This window comes from Oppia nitens, unplaced genomic scaffold (genome assembly GCF_028296485.1).
Source record: "Oppia nitens isolate AA-2021 unplaced genomic scaffold, nextdenovo-longstitch-racon4-pilon3 scaffold2_pilon_pilon_pilon, whole genome shotgun sequence".
Taxonomy (NCBI): Eukaryota; Metazoa; Arthropoda; class Arachnida; order Sarcoptiformes; family Oppiidae; genus Oppia; species Oppia nitens.
Genome location: NW_026533210.1, coordinates 1,568,727 through 1,592,976, shown reverse-complemented (window position 1 = coordinate 1,592,976; position 24,250 = coordinate 1,568,727). Strand labels below are relative to the sequence as shown.

At 26.8% G+C, this 24,250-nt stretch overlaps 6 protein-coding genes across 6 annotated transcripts; 2 read left to right on the top strand and 4 right to left on the bottom strand.

Annotated features, from left to right (window-relative positions):
• The first annotated feature begins 3,374 nt into the window (after window positions 1-3,374).
• On the top strand, window positions 3,375-7,457 carry LOC128955272 (G-protein-signaling modulator 2-like). Its single transcript, XM_054300924.1, has 8 exons — window positions 3,375-3,486; window positions 3,600-4,252; window positions 4,390-4,525; window positions 4,622-4,764; window positions 4,859-4,982; window positions 5,084-5,199; window positions 5,282-6,686; window positions 6,780-7,457. Exons 2-8 carry the CDS (start codon window positions 4,029-4,031, stop codon window positions 7,026-7,028), a joined length of 2,397 nt encoding a protein of 798 aa, XP_054156899.1. The 5' UTR covers window positions 3,375-3,486; window positions 3,600-4,028; the 3' UTR covers window positions 7,029-7,457.
• A 2,594-nt stretch (window positions 7,458-10,051) lies between these two features.
• On the bottom strand, window positions 10,052-11,954 carry LOC128955274 (serine protease HTRA2, mitochondrial-like). Its single transcript, XM_054300928.1, has 4 exons — window positions 11,769-11,954; window positions 10,788-11,584; window positions 10,409-10,616; window positions 10,052-10,294 (listed from the first exon to the last, which is right to left on the bottom strand). Exons 1-4 carry the CDS (start codon window positions 11,798-11,800, stop codon window positions 10,090-10,092), a joined length of 1,242 nt encoding a protein of 413 aa, XP_054156903.1. The 5' UTR covers window positions 11,801-11,954; the 3' UTR covers window positions 10,052-10,089.
• On the bottom strand, window positions 11,884-13,910 carry LOC128955250 (uncharacterized). The gene is made up of 3 exons (XM_054300900.1): window positions 13,373-13,910; window positions 12,591-12,938; window positions 11,884-11,901 (listed from the first exon to the last, which is right to left on the bottom strand). The coding sequence occupies exons 1-3, from the start codon at window positions 13,742-13,744 to the stop codon at window positions 11,884-11,886; spliced, it is 738 nt and encodes a 245-aa protein (XP_054156875.1). The 5' UTR covers window positions 13,745-13,910.
• A 496-nt stretch (window positions 13,911-14,406) lies between these two features.
• LOC128955249 (prostatic acid phosphatase-like) lies at window positions 14,407-16,142 on the top strand (the record flags this gene model as incomplete). The annotated part of the gene is made up of 7 exons (XM_054300899.1): window positions 14,407-14,463; window positions 14,583-14,684; window positions 14,780-15,019; window positions 15,119-15,425; window positions 15,522-15,607; window positions 15,696-15,762; window positions 15,874-16,142. Coding segments are annotated over 7 exons (1,128 nt in total), but the record flags the coding sequence as incomplete, so codon positions are not given.
• Window positions 16,143-19,509: 3,367 nt separating this feature from the next.
• Window positions 19,510-21,589, bottom strand: LOC128955278 (14 kDa phosphohistidine phosphatase-like). Its single transcript, XM_054300931.1, has 2 exons — window positions 21,335-21,589; window positions 19,510-19,830 (listed from the first exon to the last, which is right to left on the bottom strand). The coding sequence occupies exons 1-2, from the start codon at window positions 21,462-21,464 to the stop codon at window positions 19,610-19,612; spliced, it is 351 nt and encodes a 116-aa protein (XP_054156906.1). The 5' UTR covers window positions 21,465-21,589; the 3' UTR covers window positions 19,510-19,609.
• Window positions 21,590-22,239: 650 nt separating this feature from the next.
• Window positions 22,240-22,937, bottom strand: LOC128955248 (uncharacterized). The gene is made up of 3 exons (XM_054300897.1): window positions 22,757-22,937; window positions 22,583-22,657; window positions 22,240-22,481 (listed from the first exon to the last, which is right to left on the bottom strand). Exons 1-3 carry the CDS (start codon window positions 22,935-22,937, stop codon window positions 22,240-22,242), a joined length of 498 nt encoding a protein of 165 aa, XP_054156872.1.
• Between the last annotated feature and the right edge of the window lie 1,313 nt (window positions 22,938-24,250).

The following is a 24,250-nucleotide window of genomic DNA, read 5'->3' as shown; positions in this document are numbered from 1 at the left end:
TAATTATTTATTTATTTATAAAACTCTAAATATATATATTTATATTAATTAATTAGTATTATAATTTATGATATATCAAATTTGTTTTACATATTATATATATATTATTTTTATAGTGTGTGTGTGTGTGTGTGTGTAAGTAATTGTATTAATCATTTATTTATTACTATTATTAGTAGTAAAAACAAACTTGACTTTACTGTAAAATAATTTATAATAATAATAATAATAATTTTTTGTATTACAATATTATATTTATATGTTTTATATTTAACCATTTGTTATGACATTAGCGCACACATACATACATACACACACACAGAATATTCTGTAGTATTATTTATTGCTATTTGGAAATCATATGATAATTATTAAATGACATGTTATTTGTATAATGAATTATTGTATGACAAACACACACACACACACACACACACACACACACACACACACACACACACACACACACACACACACACACACACACACACAACTTGTGATGTTTTTTTAAATTTATTGTTTTTAATAATTTCATATTTATAATAATATTTTATAAATAGGTATTTATAGATATAAAAACATCATGAGTACAAAACAAAACAAAAAAATATTGAAATAACTAAATAAAGTATATATAAAATAAACCTAACTGTGCCATCAAATCTACCCAACCGTAATACCTGAATGTTGTTTTTGTAAAACAACAGTTATTTTATTAGTAGAAAAAATTATTAATAACTTTTATTTTTATTATTGTCTATATTTACTACTATACTGTATTTATACACATAAAAAACAAGTTTGAACTTGTAATACAATACTAAACAAATATATTTAATGTACTAAAAAAAAATATTATTATTTTAATTTAAAATAAAATATATTATAATTTATAATTTCATGTAACAAATAATATATGATTTTTATTTTACTAAATTAATTGTAAATTATTTTTTAGTTTAACATTAGTTTATATAGTTATAAATACTATAATCACTAATAATCTAATCATACAGTAATGTCATAATAATATAATAATAATACTGTATTTATAATTGATTGAAAACAATGGTATGGTTTTGGATGTCTCCACTGGCGATACTGTAATGTAATGTATATAATGTTAAGCCTATGGGTATACATCAGTGTTTTTACAACAATACACACTAGTGGTATCAACCAATCACACATGTGGTATCAATGTAAAGGTAGTAATGACATCATAAGTAAATTAATGCACAAATGTTATATAGTATTAATAGTGCTTTTAGCAATTAATACAAAATATAATATGCAGTGTTACCAAATAAAAAAAATAACAACCCAAATTTTAAAAATTAAAAATATAAACTTAAAAATTATGTTGCTTCAATTTAATTAGGAAATAAATATATATAAATAAATATTAATAATAATTTAATAATAATTTAATAATAATTTAATAATAAATAATAATTTAATAATAAATAATAATTTAATAATAAATAATAATTTAATAATAATTTAATAATAAATAATAATTTAATAATAAATAATAATTTAATAATAAATAATAATTTAATAATAAATAATAATTTAATAATAATTTAATAATAAATAATAATTTAATAATAAATAATAATTTAATAATAAATAATAATTTAATAATAAATAATAATTTAATAATAATTTAATAATAATATATAACATATTTATACAAAATTAATTAAAAAAATTTTTATAATATTTAATTATTAATTTAATTATTTATTTTATTTAATCAAATAAAACCAAAATACCTGTCTTGGATGGCAGTTAGATAATATTAGGTTCGAAGAGCGCAAACCGGTACTTAAAATGTCGCAAAGTGATGATAGCCCAGACCTCCCTGAGTCACACCATACTACTTACATACATATCCCTCTACCGCAATTGAGATTTTCGACAAGTTCAAAAATCGAAATTTTTTAATTCACGTTATTTATGCATATGATACATGATTTCAATGTATTTTTAATACTAATGATATATCTGAAAACAAAATATTAATGTCATTTAGTATTCGAAATATTCTACATTAAAATCGTAATTATTTAATGCGTTATTTATGCATTTGATAAATTATTTCACTGTATTTTTAAAAAATGATTTTTATACTCGTATAAACTGTTTTATTTTTTATTATCTTAATATCAAATATTTTAAAATTGTAATTATAATAAAAATAATGAAAATAATAAAATAATTAATTAAAGTAAAATAATTATCAAATATAAAAATAATACAATGTTAATTTCTATAAAGTAGTTTAATTATATAAATACTAAATACTAATTACTTTATTGAAATTAACTGTATTATTTCTATATTTGATAATTATTTCACTTTAATTAATTATTGTATTATTTTCATTATTTTTATTATAATTATAATTAATGTAGAATATTTCGAATACTAAATGACTTATTGATATTTTGTTTTCAGATATATTATTAGTATTAAAAAATACATTGAAATCACGTATCATATGCATAAATAACGTGAATTAAAAAATTTCGATTTTCCAACTTTAAAGTTGAATATCTAAAACTGCGGTAGAGGGATATGTATGTAAGTGGTATGGTATGACTCTGGTAGGTCTGAGCTATCATACATTGCGGAATTTTCATTACCGGTTTGTGTTCTTCGAACCCTTTGGATAACATGTTCTTTCATATTATTGAAACAGTTATGTCAATATAATTTATTGTCACTTTATAAGTCTGAGTAAGTTTTCGTGAGTTTTTAATTGTTATTATAGTAATCTTAAAATCATCAAAAATTTATAATATATTGCTTACTAGATAATTACTAGTGTATTACTAAAGTATTATTTGGTCATTCTAGTTATTTCAATTATGACATCACTACTTTACCACTAGTGTGTATTCTACTAAAAACCCTGGTATACATATAGCACACACATACACACACACACACACACACACACACACACACACACACACACACACACACACACACACACACACACACACACATACATACATACATACATACATACATACATACATACATACATACATACATACATACATACATACATACATACATACATACACACATACACACACACACACACACACACACACACACACACACAYACATACATACATACATACATACATACATACATACATACATACATACATACATACATACATACATACATACATACATACATACATACATACATACATACATACATACATACATACATATACATAGAGCATACATCTCAATGATGCTCATCATAGCCATCATCAGTTGTGGTGACATACAGATAGAGCACAGGGAGGACAAGGAGTTTGTGTGTGTGTGTATGTGAGAGAGAGAGAGTAAGAGGACGGTTAGTATTTGTTTGCAGAGCGCCTAACAGTGCGCTCTCGGCTATGACAGCGCACGCGTAGAGCACATGGAGTCCAACGACAAGAGAGAGAGAGAAAAACCGTTTGTTTGAGTGTTTCAGTCAATGAAATGACTGTTTGTTTTTTGTTATTAAATTAAAATTAAAATATTTTTTATTTTGTATTTATTTATTCAAATGAAATGATTTATTAAAGAGAGAGAGAAAAAAATCAATCAATTTTACCGATCAATTGATTTGCGGACAACAAATACTCTCTCTCTCACACACATCGAACCGTTGACTGACCATCGACTCCGACGGATTGCTGAGATAAACACCGAGTTGTCTGTCTGGCCATTGACTTACCGCCAGAGAGAGAGAGAGAGAGCTTCCGCGGGTTTCCCATCCGAAGTTGTCATTGTCTCCCACACCACACACACACACCCGAAGTTGTGGACCAGTTGTCTACGGGTTGTTGTTCGTGGCCACCACCACCAACGCCAAACAAAGTTGGCCAGTGATTTACCGGTTAGTGACATCATCATCATCGCCACCACCAATCATAATCATCGACATCATTGACCCGAAAAGTGTGAAACTACCACACATTTAGAAGACATCTGATAGAGAAAAAAAACAAGAGATGGATGCGTCCACTTGTATTGAGTTGGCCATCGAAGGCGAACGGCTATCCAAATTGGGCGACTTTAACGGTTCGGTAGCCTTTTTCGAGGCGGCCGTCAAGTGCGGTACGAACGACCTGAAAACATTGTCGGCCATCTATTCCCAATTGGGTAACGCCTACTTCTATTTGGGCAACTATCACAAGGCCATGGACTACCATAAAATGGACCTAACAGTGGCCAAGTATGTGTTCGGTTTCAATGGACACCATATAGTAGTAGTATCGCGCGCGGGACTACTCTTATAATTGTCCAGAGATTTAACTGTTTTTGTAATCATTATTTTTTCTCACTCTCTCTCTCTTTATTTCTTTCTTAAAGATCTATCAACGACCGCATCGGTGAGGCCAAGGCTTCGGGCAATTTGGGTAACAGTTTGAAAATGATGGGCCGTTTCGACGACGCCATCATTTTCTGTAAACGTCATCTGGAGATCAGTCGCGAGTTGGCCGACAAAGTAATATAATTATTATAATTATTACTCAATTCAACTGATTTACTAAAATGTCTTTTTCTTTACTCTCTCTCTCTCTCTCTCTTCCCCCGCGCACAGGTAGGCGAAGGCCGCGCACTATACAACTTGGGTAATGTGTTTCACACAAAAGGCAAGACAATGGCCAAAGCAGGCAACGAAGATCCCGGCGAATTTCCCGACGATGTCAAACAATGTCTGGAACAAGCGGTCGACTATTATAAGTACGGGCGGCTATGATGGTCTTCCTAGACTGTCTCATAGATCTACAAATATTAATTGATGTCTAAAACAACAATTGATTTTTTTATTTTGCAGACAAAATCTCGATCTGATGACACAATTGGGCGACAAGTCGGCTCAGGGTCGGGCCTGCGGCAATCTCGGCAATACTCACTATCTATTGGGCAATTTTGCTCAGGCAGTCGCCTATCACGAAGAGGTTTGTTGTCGTTGTTATCATAAATATCTTAATCCCTGTCCAGTATTATAATATTGTTATTTGTATCTCATTTTTGTTGTTTGTGTCTCATCTTTCTGTAGCGATTAAATATAGCCAAAGAGTTTGGCGACAAAGCGGCCGAACGTCGGGCTCAATGCAATTTAGGCAACGCTCACATATTTTTAGGACAGTTTGAAACGGCTGTTTATAATTACAAGTAATATATATATATATATATCCCTTTCCATTTAACTGATTGACTAATTTATGGTAAATTGTTTTTTTTACTAAATCGGTAGACAAACCCTAGAACTGGCCGAACAGCTAAAGGATCGGGTAGTAGAGGCCCAGGCCTGCTATAGTTTGGGCAATACCTATACACTGTTACGCGATTACAATTCGGCCATTGAGTATCATTTGCGTCATTTGAAGATTGCCCAGGAATTGCGCGACCGTATCGGCGAAGGTCGCGCCTATTGGAGTCTCGGTAACGCTATGACAGCAGTTGGCGATCACCAGGAGGCGCTCAATTATGCACAAAAGCACCTGGAGATTAGCCGCGAGATTGGCGACATTACCGGCCAGACCACTGCTCAGATGAGTATTTCGGATCTACGAAAACTATTGGAAAAAGATATGGCCAACAAAACTATAATACAATCCGATATTATCGGTCGACACAAACGGTTGTCAATGGAACGAATGGATGTGATGGCACTGTCGCCACAGCAACGGAAACTTTCACTCAATACTGTCGAAGAAGTGGTGGTTAATACTACTACTACTTCATCGGGTGTCGTCGTCGTCGAAACGGATCAACCAATTGATAATATAGTGTCGTCCACGAGTACCGATTTTATTAGCAAATCTCACGAAGATTTTCTAGATTTGGTCTCAAAGTTTCAGAGCAAACGTATGGACGACCAAAGGTGTCCGCTGATGGGTGCGGCGGCGATCATCGAAAACAAGGAGAATCGCAAACCCATTTGCGGTCAACCGATTGCTGCCAATAGCCGACAGTACGCCAGCAGTGGCTGCTCAGCAAATGCTGGTAACAATGGTGGTGGTGGTCCGGGCGGTGCTCATAACGCCCGCATTAATCACTCGGTCGCCAACAACAATGCAATGAATACAAATAATAATACTACTAATAATAATAATCACATCGGACGGGTTGGCCAGTCGGCGTCGCAGGACTCTCAACAGTCGTCCAGCAGTGCCGACCATTTTCACGATCTCATCGAAATGATCGCCGGTATGCAAGAGCGTCGTATGGACGACCAGAGGGCCGCACTGCCACCTCAACCGGCCGTACGCCGTAACAGTGCCACCAACGGTCCTGAAAGTCTTCCACAACAACGAAACCATACGTCATATGTACACCAAAACAATGAGAACGGCGGTGCCGGCAACGAATTGGGTGGACCGGCGGCGGCGGCCCGATTGCGGCCAAACAATGTTGCTAACGCTCGGCGAACGGCACCCAATCGGCAATACTCGTTGGGCGCCAATGTTCTGCCCGATGACGACTTTTTCGAAATGTTGATGCGCTGTCAGGACAGTCGTCTGGAGGATCAGCGGACACTAATGCCCAGTACGTCCAGCGACGACAACACTGGCGGCGGCGGTGCGACACTCGATCGGCCGTCGACTCTGGAGAGACCGCAAAGTGTGGTCTCGACGTCAAGTAATTCGCCGCAACAGGTAATACCATAAAAAACTGTAACCTATTTTTTTGTTAAGACACTGTTTGATGTGTGTATCTCCTCTTTCTTACGCTCTCTTATGAACTACCAGAGCGTCGCACCTACCGTTCCCGACGAAGATTTTTTTAGTCTAATCCTGCGTTTCCAAGCGGGACGTATCGAAGATCAACGATCATCGCTACCCGACCGCCAATCGGACGACGACCCGATGAAATCAAGTTCGCGAAAGTCATCGACGGCTTCGTCGTCCACCACAAAGTCCAGCTCTGTTGCCACTAATACGACTACTGTTACCACTAACGCACCGTCGGCTCGAAAGTCGTCGAAAACTCAGGTCTGAATCATCCAACAGCACAGTCGGTGCGCACATCCCATACCAACTGTTTTAAATTAAAAATAATAAAAATAACTCACGACTCAAGACACACACACTTACAGTATGTTTACACTACCGTACTCTGAGAGACAAACATAATATATAAACAGACAAACAATTGACAACAAAAATTGTCTAACCGTTTAAACTACTCGTTTGGGTATCGAACTCACTCACTCACTCACTCACACACACATACAGTCACTCCTTGTCTAATACCGACTCACAGTAATTATTATTGTAATAATGTGTGAATACACTAGAAATATGTACATAAATTGTATTTATTTAATAGTGTATTTGATTATTATTATTACTCTGTATTATGATTACTAAACAAACAAAAAAATTACCGCTAATATAATTGACAGACATAATAATATACTATCTTTTTTTTTGTCGTATATATATATATATATATATAACTATATATATACATATATAATAAATTTTATATATATATATATATTTCGTAATAATATTCAAACATAAAACAGGAAAATAGTTATTTGGGGTTTTTTTTATTAAACAAACAGAAAAATTGATGAATTGAAATATTTTTGTTGTCTTAGTATTATTATAAAAAATTATGATAAAATCATTGGAAAATAGTTTGCATACAGATATCAAAATATCAAATTGTATTATTACTTGTTGTACTTACAGTATTATTATTATTATTTTATTATAAATTAGTTAATAACTTATTGATATTGTGTCACCCCCTCCACCACCCAAAAAAATAGTTGTTTAATTTATATTTACTGGTATATCCCTACTGAATATATATATATATATATATATATCGATATATATTTATAAATACAGTATATTATTGATGGAAAAAATAATAGCATTTTATTTATCTTAATAAATAGTATTTAAAAAAACAACAAAAAATATTAAACCTCTGTAGTAATTCCGCAATCATAGCTATTATTATTATTAATAATAATACATTATATTACAGTATAATTTAAGATATAGTATTTTATTTACGATAATATTAAATATATATACTATTGTAGTAATATAACTAAATATTTATCTCATTTTTGTTGAGAAATTTTATTTTTTTAATAATTAACTTAATGACGATACTATAATTAGTGATTAATTGATTAATTTAAACAAAACAAAAATTAATTTATTAATTAATTATTACATTTATTATTTTATGCTTCAAATTATTTTTTAAGTTTATTTTTACTGTAAATTATTATCTATTTATAGTTTTTTTTTAAAAAAACATAACTAAAAACAGTTTATACATACATATATATTATATGAAAGTCTATTTATTAACAACAAAACAAAAAAAACCGTAAGAAAGACAATAATAATAATAATATATTGACGGAGATTATGATTAATTAAATCTATTATATATTTTATTGAAAATAAAAATAATAAAACTGTTAACTAAATTGATATATATATATAAGTTATATACTATGTATATATATATAGATGAATATATAATTGTAAACTCCGTAATACAATAGATAGCATTTTTGTTGTTAATTATAATATTACTGTAAATTGTTTTATCAAAATTATTGATTCAAATATATATATATATATATATATATCCATTTTGAAAAGTATTGAAAATAAAAATTTGTAATTAATTTAATTGATATATATATATATATATTATTTATATAACTTACGGTACAAACAAACAAAAACATACACACATATACTATATTACAAATTTTTAAATATGAATTTTTTTTGCATTTTTAAAAAATCAATTTTTGTTTGAAAAAAATATCCTATGATTTTCTGTTGTGTCATAAATAAAAACAAATTGTTTGTTAATTAATTATTTTTTTTATTATACAGTACTATATATTATTATTATTATTATTATTAAATGAAAATGAGTTATATTTTTATTATTGCTTAATATATTGTATTTTATTTTGTTGTTGAACTCAATGAAAAAAAAATCTGAAAAAGACATTACTATTTATTTGTATAAAAAAACAATTATTGCATTTTTTAAAAAAAACAATTAATTATGTGAAATTGAAATACCAAATATAATTTTTTGGATAAAAAAAATTGTTACAAAAATTGATGAAAATTTTTAATCTGTAATCAAAATTAATTGAATTAATGATTACATATAATTTTTTTTTTGAAAAAAATAACAGTATTAATATTATATTAATTAAAACTACAATAATTGTTGGTGTTTAAAATTTAATAACATAAAATTTTTTAAATAAATATAAATAATAAAACTAAATTTGTTAAACTAACTAAAAAAATATATATATGATAAATATATTAAAAATAAATACAGATTATATATATATACGAAAAAAATTATTGTATATCTAACAAAAAAATGACATTGGTTAAATCATTGTAAAAAATTTACATTATTATTATTATGAATATTATTGATTAAAATTATTGATAATAAAAAAATGTTTACTTAAAAAATATATGTTTTTTTCTAAAAAAAAATTAATTTGAAATCCTATCAAATGTTTCAAATATGATAAATTTAATTATTTTATATAAATATTTAATAATAAATAGATATAGTTTTTTTTATTATATTAGATATTAGTTACATAACTAATAATAACTAAAAAATCAACAATTATTATAATTTCAACAACAAAAAACATATTTAATAGTAATTTATTTAGAAATTAATACAGTTTATTACATATTTATATTTTTTGATAATAATAATAATTACAATAAATACTATGCTATATAGTTATAGTTTTTTTTCAAAAAATCAAATATATATTTATATTAATATCAATTAAATATATTAATACCGGTATATAGAGTATATAGAAATAAAAGTTATAAAAATAAATAAAACAAAAAAAACAATATTTGATTATATTATGAATTTAAATGTAAATATTATAATAGATAATAAAGATAAATGTGTTAATTAGGGAGGGTTGCGGGACGGGTATAATAAAAATCGACCACAAAACAACACCCTGCCCGTCCCGCCCCACCCAAACCCAGCCCCCCGAAAAAAAATCTATACAATTATACTGAGTCTGTCGGTCTTTTTTACACTAAACGATCGCCGTTGACGCTGACCGGTGGCACTCAACGAGTCGGACGGTCTGATTACCTGCAGATCGCAATTGAAGTCATCGTTTAACGGGTCGTACAGGTCATCGAGCGATTCGACTTTTGTGCCGTCGATATTGACAATAATATCGCCCAAATTGATACCAGCTCTGTCAAGGGGGATGGGGGTGGGGTGGGGTCGGGAAGTAAATAGGAATTGAAAAAAATTAGACAACAAATATACAGTATTGATATATATATATAATATAGTATATAGTGCTTACTTATGAGCTGTCGATCCCATCATTATGTGACAGACAACAGCACCGGTAATATCGGCCGGCAATTCGGGCGACTGGTGTCCCAATCGGGCGTTCAAATGGTTTTGAATGTTGGTTCGGGTGTTCGGATCGTTTTGGTTGAGCCAACCGACAATCAAACCAAACGCTTTCATGTCGTCTATAATCATATTATGAACTCCTGACAGAAATTCTAGGTATGGGTCGTCGGGAGAGAGAGAGAGAGAGAGAGAGAGAGAGGAGGGGAACAGTAGTCAGTGGTTATTAGGTTTATGTTATGATAAGCAACAACAACATGAAATAGATTTTAGAGAGCTAACTGTGCTCTTAAAAAAATATAATATAAAATTTCATGACAACCAACCTCGAAGACATGTGGCATTGATGGCTAAACATCTGTTTCCTCCTTTATCCCGATTGAGTCCAACTATACGACCCATTTCGTCGACAATAACGTTACCCAATCCATCGCTATCGAGACTACAAGAATGATAGAATGTTTGTAATGTCTGATTGATATTACCGCTAATACGGCCGGCCGTAAAATGATGGACAAAAGCGCCGGCACTGACCACTCCGTAGACTACTTGACCAATGTCTAGCTGTTTGATGGTTTGTTCGTCTGCGTAGACGGCCTCGCGTAACGGTTTGCCGTATTCGCGCATTTTGTCGTCCGATTCTAGCTTAATGATGGCCAGTTTGGCGTCAAACAATCGCAAGGCTACCCGTCCATTCAGATGATGGCCGTTAAACATGCGAACCTTGACCAGCGTATAGTAGGCCACAGTATTGATATGTGTGACAACCAGTACGTTGTCTTGGTGTTCGCTATCAAATATATAGCCCGAACCGAGCACTTTCATCGGACCGACATAACCGGCCGGGAATTTTGTTTCGTCAGCTTTGGCGAACCGCGGCTTAATGGACACAAACGGCTCGAACCATTGTTCATCGAATACCGCCGGCGCCGCCGCCGCCGATGATGATGATTGTCCGTTGGCCAACTGTGCGCTTCTCAGTCTCGGTGGCTGCCAATTGTCTGCCAATGAAACCAACGATCGGTCAATGGTTTCAAACCAACGGTACTGTTGTTGTTGTTGGTGTTGGTGTTGCCGTTGATAGTGTAACACATATATTGATGATATGATCGGTAAGTAACTCCTGTTTATACAATCATATATGTGTTCAAAAGGGGATAGGGATATGAAAAGATAGTTTATTTTTGTTGGTGTATTTGGTTAGTTGGTTGAGATATAAAACTTTAAAAAAAAAGATTTGATAAGGGATTCAGTTTATATAAACTGAATCCCTTATCAAATTAATTCAATGGTCAGTATGTCCTTACCTTTTCAGTAAACTGTTCATCAACAGTGACATTACACCCAATCAAATTAGATGACCACTGTTTTTATATATCGGGGGGGGGGGGGACAGTTTGATTTTTTTTTTGGTGTGTGTGTTCAAGTAGGACTTTCCCACTGTATAAAAATCAGTTAACAATTATGACAGTTATATTAATACTACCAAACAATAAACTGTAATGAAAAAAGAAAATTAAATTTAAATTATGTTAAAAAATTATTTTTTTTTAAATTTTATTTTTTGTGAATCTCGTAATTATTATTGTAATACAGTATATATTTTTAAAAAATAAATGTAAGTATAAATGCATGATATTATATAATGCAATTTTTTATAAATTAAATATTAAATAAATATTTACAATTAATTATAATTTAATATATTTTTCAGTTGTTTATAAATTAATTTTTTTTTGGTTACGTTGTTTTATATTTAAAAAAAATTAAATAATTATTGGTATTACAGTATTTTTTTTTTTAAATTAATAAAAATATTTACTAAATTTATAAAGTAATCTATAGTTTATTATTACTGTAATGTATACAAAAATTAAGATATTAATGACATTTAGATTATCGGTAATAAAAAATATATAACAAATGAGTTTTTTATATAAAAAACAAATACTAATAATAATTATTATTATATTATATAAAATATTTACAATACTTATTAAATTTATACTAATTTATAATATGATAGTATTGTTAAAGCAATATATTATATAATACTGTATATATATATAATGTATTTTATATGAGAAACAATTTAGCAATTATAGTAGCAAAAAAATAATCGTCATCACCAGTATTATCAATATTATGACAACAACACGACTGTCCTTCATATGGTAAGCGCCTGACTGTTGCACTGGCAGTGGTGGCCGCGGCGACGGTGGCAGAGATAGCGGCTGTTTGTCCGGTGCATCGGTTCCAGTATAGGTGCCACTGATGCGGGCCAGTACCTCATCAATACTACAATATAGCCATTGCTGGAACATTGGGTCGGCATAATGTAATTTGTCGTTCAGTTCATTGCAGAACTGGTCGGTTAGGTCGACCCCGTATTTACTGTTAAAATCCTGTCGATCCCAATCAAACTCTCTGACGATTTCATCGGTAAAATTCTTAGATATATTGCAATTTCTGCTAAACTTTTTGTTGTTGTTGTTTTATTTATTTATTTGTTTGTTTGGATAAATCAAATCAAATACAAAAGAAAATTTAAATTATATATTGATATAATACACACACACATACATACACACACACATACACACACACACATACATACATACACATAGAGCACACATCTCAATGGTGCTCATCATAGCCATCATCACTTGTAGTGACATACAGATAGAGCACAGGGAGGACAAGGAGTTTGTGTGTGTGAGAGAGAAAGAGAGAGAGAGAGAGAGAGAGAGAGGGAAGGAGAGAGAGAACGAGAGGACGGTTAGTATTTTTTTTGCAGAGCGCCTAACAGTGCGCTCTCGGCTATGACAGAGAAAGAAAGAAAGAGAGAGAGAGAGAGAGAGAGAGAGGACAGATATACTGTATAATAATAATAATAATGTATTTAAATTACATGAAAATATGTTGCACACCAAAAGTCTTTACGATAACAAAAAAATTTTGTATTCAATTTAGGCCTATAGTATCCATCAGATTTTCTATCCCACTCGACCTCCCATTTGGTAATATTTAAGAAATCAATGATACGATCCATTTGCATATGAGTTTCCCGCATATCATTGCAAACATAATTCTGTACGATTGACGACCGATAGGCCGTAGATCGGTGACCATTGTATCTGTTCATAGCATCCATAGTCAAGTGATGACTGTCTGACTGTTTGACCGATGATGACGACGACGACGACGACACCGACGATGACGACTCTTTTACACCAATTATGGCAATTGTCGTAACAATTATAGACAACACCGTCGACGGCATTATTGATGACTAACTGACTGATTGACTGACCAATTGATTAGATACACCAATGATTTTTTTGGGAGAGAGAGAGAGAGAGAGAGAGAGAGAGAGAGAGAGAGAGAGAGAGAGAGGACTATACTAAATGATTATTATTCAAAAATATCAGTTTTTATTTTACTATAACTTGCATTAAAAAAAATTAACTGTAAATTCTGTTTTGTTATTTCAAAAAAATAAATATATACAGTATATATATTCAATAATAAATAACTTAATCAATAGCGAGATGTTTGTAATGATACCAAAAAAATAAATATTTTATTAACAATTTAGTATTTTAGTTATTAAACTGTCGACATATAAATTACAATTACAACAACAACAAAAATTGCACGAGTTTTACGCGCGCGCGTGCTTTTAAATAGTTTTTATTTTGTTTTCAAACAAAAAAATCTCATAATTTTTTAGTGATTTACTACTACTAATAATAATATATTATATATACAGTATATATTGAGACAACATTTAATGATTGATTATATTGTATATTATGTTTAAATATTTAGTTTAAATTTATAAAAAACACAAAAAAAATGATTACAATTATTATTAATAGACATCAATATAGGCAAATATCTATTAGTATAATTGTATTGATATTATTATTAATATTATTATCAAAAATTAATACCAAAATATCATCCGAAACTAATAAGCGATTAAAACATGTATTTGTTGTTAGTATTTGAATTGTAATATAATTATTAATTAAATAAAACAAAATATAATATAATAATTATTTTTATTTATTTTGTTGGTTTATAACTATTAAATTGGTCGTCCATTTTGATATCAGATTCACCGACACGGCGAGCGGACACCGGACTATACCTATCCAAACGATCCGTACGGTTCGGTGGACAAGTACTGGCCCGACGGCTGGCAACAACTGACCAAAGTATTTATTTTTAAAAAACCCGAAATCTTATTATTGATCAAACATTTTATATATGTTTTTAAAAATTTTTATTTTTTTTTGTTTTATTTTAACAGAAAGGAAAGCAACGAATGTATTCATTGGGAAAATACATTAGAAAACGGTATAAAAACTTTTTAGGCGACTCTCCCCGCGAGGTCTACGCCCGAAGTTCATCCAAAGACAGGTGTCTGGAAAGTGTTGGCCTAGTATTGTCGGCACTGTATCCGCCGGTCGGCCGATGGAAATGGGACGGCCAGTTGGGCCAACATTGGCAGCCAATACCGATAATTACGGTCAGATTTTGCGAAGACGGGGTAAATGTTTTTTGGCGTTAAAACCTCTAATTATTAAATAATAATTTTTAAAAAAAAATTCAATATAACTGTCCTCTCATACTGTATATCACCCAACAGATGCTGAATCCGCGATCGTACTGTCCGACAGCTGATAGGGATCGCAAACAGATATCTAAGTCAAAACCGGTCAACGAATTGATGGCTAAACATCGAAATTTGTTGCAATATGTGTCGGATAAGTGTGGCGTCCAATTGGACGACTGGAGCGCCGGTATGCTATATAATACATTGGAAATACAGAAACTACATAATTTGGGACCAATTGGTTGGCTCAATCAGACTATCTATCGTATGTTACGGGAGTTTCACGAAATGGTTTTCATATTTGACGCCAACACTCGTCTACAGAAACGATTGAGAGCTGGTTTGGAGTTAAATATTTTAATTATTTTTTTTAAAAAAATAATATTTTATTATATTTTATTTTCTTTTGGTTACAATTGTTTTTTCTTTGCTTAAGGTTTACTACTTAAGGATATAACTGATCGCATGAGACAATCAATCAGTGATAGAAATTATAGCCACAAAATTGCTTTATACTCAACGGTAATGTTAAAAAAAATTAAACGATTATTAGCTAATTATTAACTATTATCCCCTCTACCCGCCACCTACCCCCACCCCCTCAATACAGCATGATATTCAAGTGGCGCTATTGCTTAACACTCTCAATGTTTATGATAAGCGAAACATACGTTTCGGTAAATATTAAATATATTATTTATATATATTTATTATTCAATAGTCAACCACTTATTCAACTACCTGTCCCCTACCCTCCTCTCCACTCTCCCCTGTTTATTGACTATTAGGCGCCACTATTATCATAGAGTTATACCAATTGAATGACAGACCCCAACAACAACAATACGGTGTTGAAGTGTATTATCTGAATGTTACCGAATCGGAACAGCCGTACAAATTGTATTTGAATCGATGCCACCAAAGAGGAGGACAGGTATGCCATTTGGATGACTTTGTCCGATCAGTACAAACCTATATACCCGACAATTGGTTGGACGAGTGCCGATACACGGGTGGCGGTGTCGGAGGAGTTTTTAATATCAAATTAGAGTTATAACTGTTTGCATATAACGCATGTTAAACAAAAAATAAATATAATAAACAATTATATTAATATTAAAATATTATTATTTTTAGTGTAAAATTTTATTATATAAAGCATAACTTAATTAAACTAATTTTTTCACTTTATTGATACATATACTGTATATAATAATATTTATTTTTGCAATATATAGATTTTAATTTTCATAATTGACATATTTATAATTTTTCAATTTAATAGTCAATATAATTATGTATATATTAACATCTATTAACTACAAACTGTAATTAATTAATTGAGCATATTTATAGACTATATATAAAAAATTTAAATTTTATAGATAGATTTTATAGATTAACAATACAAAATATTTCGTATAAATCTATTTTAATTTTTATGTTATATTTTTATAATTACAGTAAATAAATTTGATTATCAAAAAAAACTTGAAAAGTTTTGTTTTCTGAAATCTATACGAGCCTTTTTTGTGTGTGTGTGTGTGTGTGTGTAGCAATTTTTTTGTGAATTTTGAAATTCTGACTTCAGATTCGGTTAGAGGACTACTAATAATGTATTGAAAAGTGGCATTAAAATTTTGATATCTCCTCGGGAACATGGACAAAATGGCGGCCAAAGTAAAAAATATTTTAAGAAATTTTTTTTAAAGTATAAATTTGAATAAAGCATCAAAAATAAGAATAAAAAAATGCAGTAAAATTTTGATATCTCTTCGGGAACATAAAGAAAATGGCGGCCAAAGTAAAAAAATTAGGTAAAAATTTTAACGTTTAGAATTGTAAAGAGCATCAAAAATATGATATAATATTTCAGGATATTTTTTTAAAATGGCGGCAAAAGTACACAAAAATTTTTAATTATAGATTTGAATAAAGGATCAAAAACAAAAATAAAAAATATTCATTAAAATTTTGATATCTACGGGAACATAAAGGATAAGTATAAGCGGCAAAAGTATAATTATAGATGATTATTTTGTTATATTAAATCATTTGATACCCTACATGACAAAAGTTGAATTTATTTTGTTATACCTAGTCAATTGATACTCTACATGACAATATTTATATAATGTATATTTGACCAGTTTTTAAATTTTTATATATTATATAGCCGCTATAACTAATGGTTTTCAATGCTATTCAAGTTTTTTTTTCTGAAAATGCTTTCTAGCATTCTTAACTGGTTTTTATTTGTATACAATTTATTGTACCGGTAATATTATATTTTTTTTAAATTTATTTTATAATAATATGTATTATAAATTTAAATTATATGTAAAAACAATAGTGTATTAAGTTATATATATAATATATAAAAAAAACAAGTTTAACTGTTACGATAAAGTTATAAAAAAATAAATAATAAATTATTAATAAATTAAACTAAAAAAAATTAATTTCATTAAATTCGATGTTATTTAAAATTAATTATTTTTAATTATTTTCCAATTAAAATTTGTATGAAAAAAATACACCATTAAATTACTGTTAATTAAAAACTACCGTAATTTGAAAAACCAAATAATACCAAATATATTAACATCTATTTAACTAAAATTGTTAGTTATGAAAAAAGATTTTTTTTTTAAAACATCAAAATTACAAACTGTAATTAATTAATTAAGTATATTTATAGACTATATATATAAAAAATTAATTTAATTTATGAAGATTTGATTCAATTATAGATATTTAATACAAAAATTTTGAACTAAAATCTTTAATACTGCAATAATATATATTTATATAATTAAAAAAAATTATTTATTGACATGCATTAGTAACTTTTTTTTAAAAAAATAATTAATAAATACATAAATATATTATGTTAAATTATATTTATATTTCATAAAATGTCATAAATTGTAATATGTTTTTTATTTCGACAAATAAACAAACAAACAAAAAATAAAATTTAATTAACATTTTTATGGTTTATTATAGTTAATATTGATACAAAATTTTTTTTTTAAAAAAAACATCAAAATTATAAACTGTAATTAATTAATTAAGCATATTTATAGACTATATATAAAAAAAATTTAATTATATTTATGAAGATTTGATTCGATTATGGATATTTAATACAAAAATTTTTAATACTACAATAATTAAAATATTTATATAATTAAAAAATATTATTTATTGATATGCACTAGTAACTTTTTTTTAATATAATAAATTTTTATTATTTTTAGTGTAAAATTATATATATATTAATTAAAATACTTAATTAAATTAATTTTGCAATTTATTGATATAGTGTATTATAATAATTAATTTAATTAAATAATTTATGTTAAAAATATATTTTTGCAAAATAGATATTTTTTAAAAACATCAAAATTACAAACTGTAATTAATTAATTAAGCATATTTATAGACTATATATAAAAAATTTTAATTAAATTTAAGAAGATTTGGTTCAATTATGGATATTTAATACCAAAATTTTGAACTAAATATTTATATAATTCAAAAAAAAATTATTTATTGATATGCATTAGTAACTTTTTTTTAAAATATAATAAATACATAAATATATTTATTTAAATTTATATTTTTGTTTTGTTGTAAAAAAAATTATATACAATTTCTAGTCAAAAGCAATATTTATTAGATAATCATAATTATTATTATTATATTGTCATAAATTGTAATATATATATTTTTTTAAATTTCGACAAACAAACAACAAATAAAATTTAATTAACATTTTTATTGTTTATTATAGTTAATATTGGATACAAAATTTTTATATAAAAAAATTGTCCAACAATTCTGCAATCATATGAATCTTATAAAAATTCAATAAAGTTTTTTTTTAAAGATTTTATTTTACATACAAAATCATTGATTATTATTGGTTTAAATAAAGTTATTGTTTTTTTCCACAAATAATAATTTGATTTTCAATACAAAAATATTTAAATCTATTTTAATTTTTATGTTATATTTTTCTAACTGTATACAGTAAATAAATTTAATTATTTTTTTTTGTATCCAATATTATTTATTTTTTATTTATTTTTTGAATATGTATTATAGATTAAAAAAAATTATTGGTAAAAAATCAATTGTGTATTAATTTTTATATATAAAAAACCAGTTTAAATGTTACGATAAAGTTATGAAAAAATAAATAATAAATTATTAATAAATTAAACTAAAAAAAAATAATTTCATTAAATTCGATGTTATTTAAAACAAAATTATTAATTATTTTTAATTATTTTCAAATTAAAATTTCTATGAGAAAAATACATCATTAAATTACTGTTAATAAAAACTACCGTAATTTGAAAAAAACCAAATAATTATATATAAAATTAAAAATATTTATTAATTACAGCAATTAATACCTAAAAAAAATAATTGAAAATTCAATCACATCTTAAACCAAAAAAAAAATCAAATTTTTTTTAAATCAACTAAAAATAAACTTAAAAAACCCGATCTTTAATATCCTTCATCTGACCACTTGATCTCTTTGTAATCGGGAAATCGTTTCTTTAGTATTTCGCAGGCAATCGAGTGGTCAGCCTTGCCGTAGCCCTGACTGTAGCCGAAGACAAGTATGGTTTTCTGGTCGGCATTATGTTGAATACGTCCGCCGCCGACACAATCGCTCAACAATTTCAGTCGCCGTAACTGTGGTTCAACTTCATCGACAATATCGCCTGAAAAATAAAAATGATTTTATTAAACAACAAAAAAACACATAATTATTATATAACTACGAAATTATTATTTATTTATTTATTTTATAAATATAATTATAAAATTTTTTGTAAAATATATATATTGATAACAAAAAAAAAACTATATTCAAAATTATTATAATTATATATATATAATTATATGATAATAATATCGATAGAAAAATTTAAAAATAAAAATAAATTCAATTTAATAGTATTATTAAAAATTAATTTTTTTATAATTGTGTCATCTTTTTATATATATATTAAATAAATCAAATTTTCGTTAATATTTTATAAATTAATTAATTGATTAATAAAAAGCCCAAACAATATCTTTTCTAACTTATTATTATTATTATTATAGTATTTATTGTATGACAAGTAATAATTTATATTAAAAGTATATAAAACTTATATTAAAAAAAGGTGTTAAAATTTAATATATATTATAATTATTATTGACTATCAATAATAAGATTGAAGTACCCAGGTAACTATTAAATAGCAATAATATAAGTCCTTTAATTTGTTAATAATAATAATAAAATTATATAAATAATTAATTCATTGTAAAACTTAATGATCAAATAAACTTTTCAATAAATAATTAAAAATTAAATTTAGTATTAAAAAAAACTTCATTACTTAAAAATGTAAAAAATATAAATTAAAAAAAATTTATGTATTAAGTTTAGGTTGAAAAAAATTAATCAAATTTTCGGACCATTGAATCAATAGGACATAAATAAAATAAAACAACTTTTTTTGTTGATTAATATATAGTATTTAAAAAAAACATTATTATTATTACTATTATCTATCAAACAAATAGCAAATAAATAGTCAAATTAAACGATTATTTGTTGTGTAAATAACTAATTAATATGTTGTTTATTATGAGAAAGTTTTTTTTATATAACATATATATATAAATAAATAACATTTAAATCTCAATTAATTTTTTTGTACCATTAAATCAATAGTACATCAAATCAAATACACAGACAAAACAAAATATCATAAAAAAACAAAATAAACAAAACCTTTTTTTTACAAAAAACAAAAACAAAACTTTTATATATACTAAATAAATATACAAATAAATACAGTATATATATATATATATATATTGATATATACTATTGATATTATCAATCAATCAATCAATCAAAAAAAAAACAATAATATAGTATTAATAATAAAAAAAAATAACATAAATTAAAGGGCTATTTGTTATTATAATATAAATTAAATACAAAGTTATATATCATATATAAAAAAAAATAAAACAATAAATTAATAAATCATTAATAATTATATCAACAAATTTTTAAACAACACATGTTTTTTTTGTTAGTGGATATCATAAACAATATATTATATTATAATATATGGGATCAGTCAGTATAAGGTGACTATCGATGATATCAATCGGTGGTCAACTATATATAGGTATATATATATATATCACTAGACATACCATGAAATGGTGCCCTTTTGTAACCCCTGACAATATATTTGGTTTGGTTGGCATCCTTGGGATCCTTGACCTCAATCAATACATACTTAAATCTACCGCAATCTATGTCCACATCGGTTACTTCATCCATGGTTTTTTGGGATCAAAATAATAATAAATTTGTTGTTTAAAACAATGTATGAATTTTTTGTTTGTTTGTTTGTATATAAACCGATTGACAGTCAAAATAATATTAATAATACAAAAATAATGTGTTTATGTGTAATACCTGTATATTGTATAGCATTGTATAACAGTATATACATAGAGATGGCACTCTATGTATATATATATATATATACCATATATTTAAAATGCTATATAAAAATAAATTATTTTATCAATTAAATTATATATTATAATTTAATTGTTTATTTTATCGATAATTTCCGGTAATAATAATTATTATTTTAATTAAAAGTTAACTAAATACAAAAAAATATAATTTATTTATTTTGTAATTTTAACTTACATTATATTATTAGTATTATTATTATTAGAATATATTAGTATATTTTACATTTAAAAATTTTATTATCATTTAAACAAAAAAATACATATTTTTTGATATTTTTAATTAATTAATTAAACGACTAAATATTTAATAGCAATTCCTTATGTGTATTAATAATATAAAAAAAGTATATCTATTTGTTAATACAGTACATTAAAAAAAAACATAAAACACATGTTAACATACTATAAATTAAATATATTAAATATTTTTTAAATACTAAATTAAAATATAATATCAATTAATTAATTAATACAAAAAAATAAATAATTCACTATTTTTACTGATTTTTTTCACAAAAATAAATAAATAAAATCAATTTGATAGATATTTTCTATATATTTATATATATTTACCATCCATGTCCACCACCACCCCAACCACCATCGCCACCTTCACCACCATAGCCGCCAACACCTCCATGACCACCGTGACCTCCATAGCCACCCCAACCACCTAATCCGCCATGTCCGCCGTGACCACCAATACCACCCATTCCACCATAGCCTCCATGTCCTCCCTCGCCTCCATGGCCACCATAAACATTAATCTTATGTTTATGAGTTCCCGTATGTACCGGCACATAGATGGGAACTGTAATATAAATAAATAAATCATTTAGTATATCATAGAAATATATAGATATATATATATATATTATTTAAAACTAAAATTAAAAAATAAATAAATAATACCTTTTTTAGTCGACTCGTGATGATAGTGATGACCACCACCACCTCCGCCAATAGGTATGGGTATAGGTATGGGAACTGTTGATTGTTTTTTTTTGTTGTATATTGTTTATAGTTTTTAATAGAAAATATTGTATTTTTTTAAAAAAATAAACTTATATTAAATTAATGGCAAACCAATTTGAACATCCTGGTGATGGTGATGATGATGACCATCATGTCCGCCACCACCACCGCCTCCTCCCCCGCCGATTATAATGATAGTTCCGCCGCCTTTATTACGGCGGCCATCGATTAGTTGACTATAATTTATGATAATTATTAAAATAACAAAAATAATTAGTAGATTACTGGTCATAATCATCATCAGTGATGTAACCACTTATTTGGTGTCCAAACAAAAAAATAAATGTATAAATAAAAAATTATTTAAAAAAATTATTGTTACATTCAAGTTATACTTTTTGGTATATATATATAAAAATGGTTAAAAACAAAATAAAAATTTTGATTTTCAATCTAAAATTAATTGACTATTAGTTTTATAGTTAGGACTCATGTTGTTGTTGTTGTTGTTGGTTAGGGTATGATATGGACCCATCTCTTAGCTGTAAATACTGGTTGAAAAAAAGGGAAAGTTAGTTATGTTTGTCTATCACTTATTATATATATATATTATTATATCATTGGTATATATATTAAGTAAGTATAATAATAATAATATGTAATTTATATGTCAAACAAGTGAAAATTTTTAGTTATTTAGTTTATCAATAAATATATATTTATATATAATTATTTAATAGACAAAAAAAACCCTAAAAATTTTAAATCTACTTAAACTTTGAGAGCAAACAACAAAAAAATCTAAATATATATTAAAAAAAAGTCCAGACATTTCATTAAAAACCAAAACCAAACAAAACAACAAAAAATAAAACTAAATTAATGTTTAATAATAAACTATTTAATAGTAATTTTATTGTAATTTTTTCAATAAAAATTTGAAAATTAATTACACACACACATACAATGTGTACAGGTTGTAGACAATTTTTTTTGTCAAATATGTTATAATTTTTATTTTTATTTATATTTAGCTTTTTTATATAAATAAAAAAACTAATCTATACTTATTTTTTTTAAATTATAATTTTTGTTGTTATTTTTTTTGCATATCAAAAGTAAGTGATGCATAAAAATAAAATGTAATCCTTTAGGAAATATGTTTTTTTAAGGAAAATTATATTGAAATTATTATTATTATAATAATTATTTTATGTATCATAATAATAGCTAATTTGTTTTAAAGCCACATAATTATGAACTTTATTATTAATATTATAATAGGTTTGAGACGTTATAATAATACTGATAATACTGTTTAGTATAGTATAGTATAATATTTTATATGAATAATAATTATTATAAAATTTATAATATAAATTATATGCGAAAATCTGTAAAACTATTAGTTGTTTATAAAAAAATTAAACAATTTTAACATAAATATTAAATTTAAAATATTTTATTTTTTGAAAAAAAATTTAATCAAATATTTTTTTAATGTCTAAATATATATTTTTTTTAATTATTAGACATATTAATTAAATCACAATATGTTAAACATAAAAAAATAATTATAATTATATAAAAATATTTGGTATAATA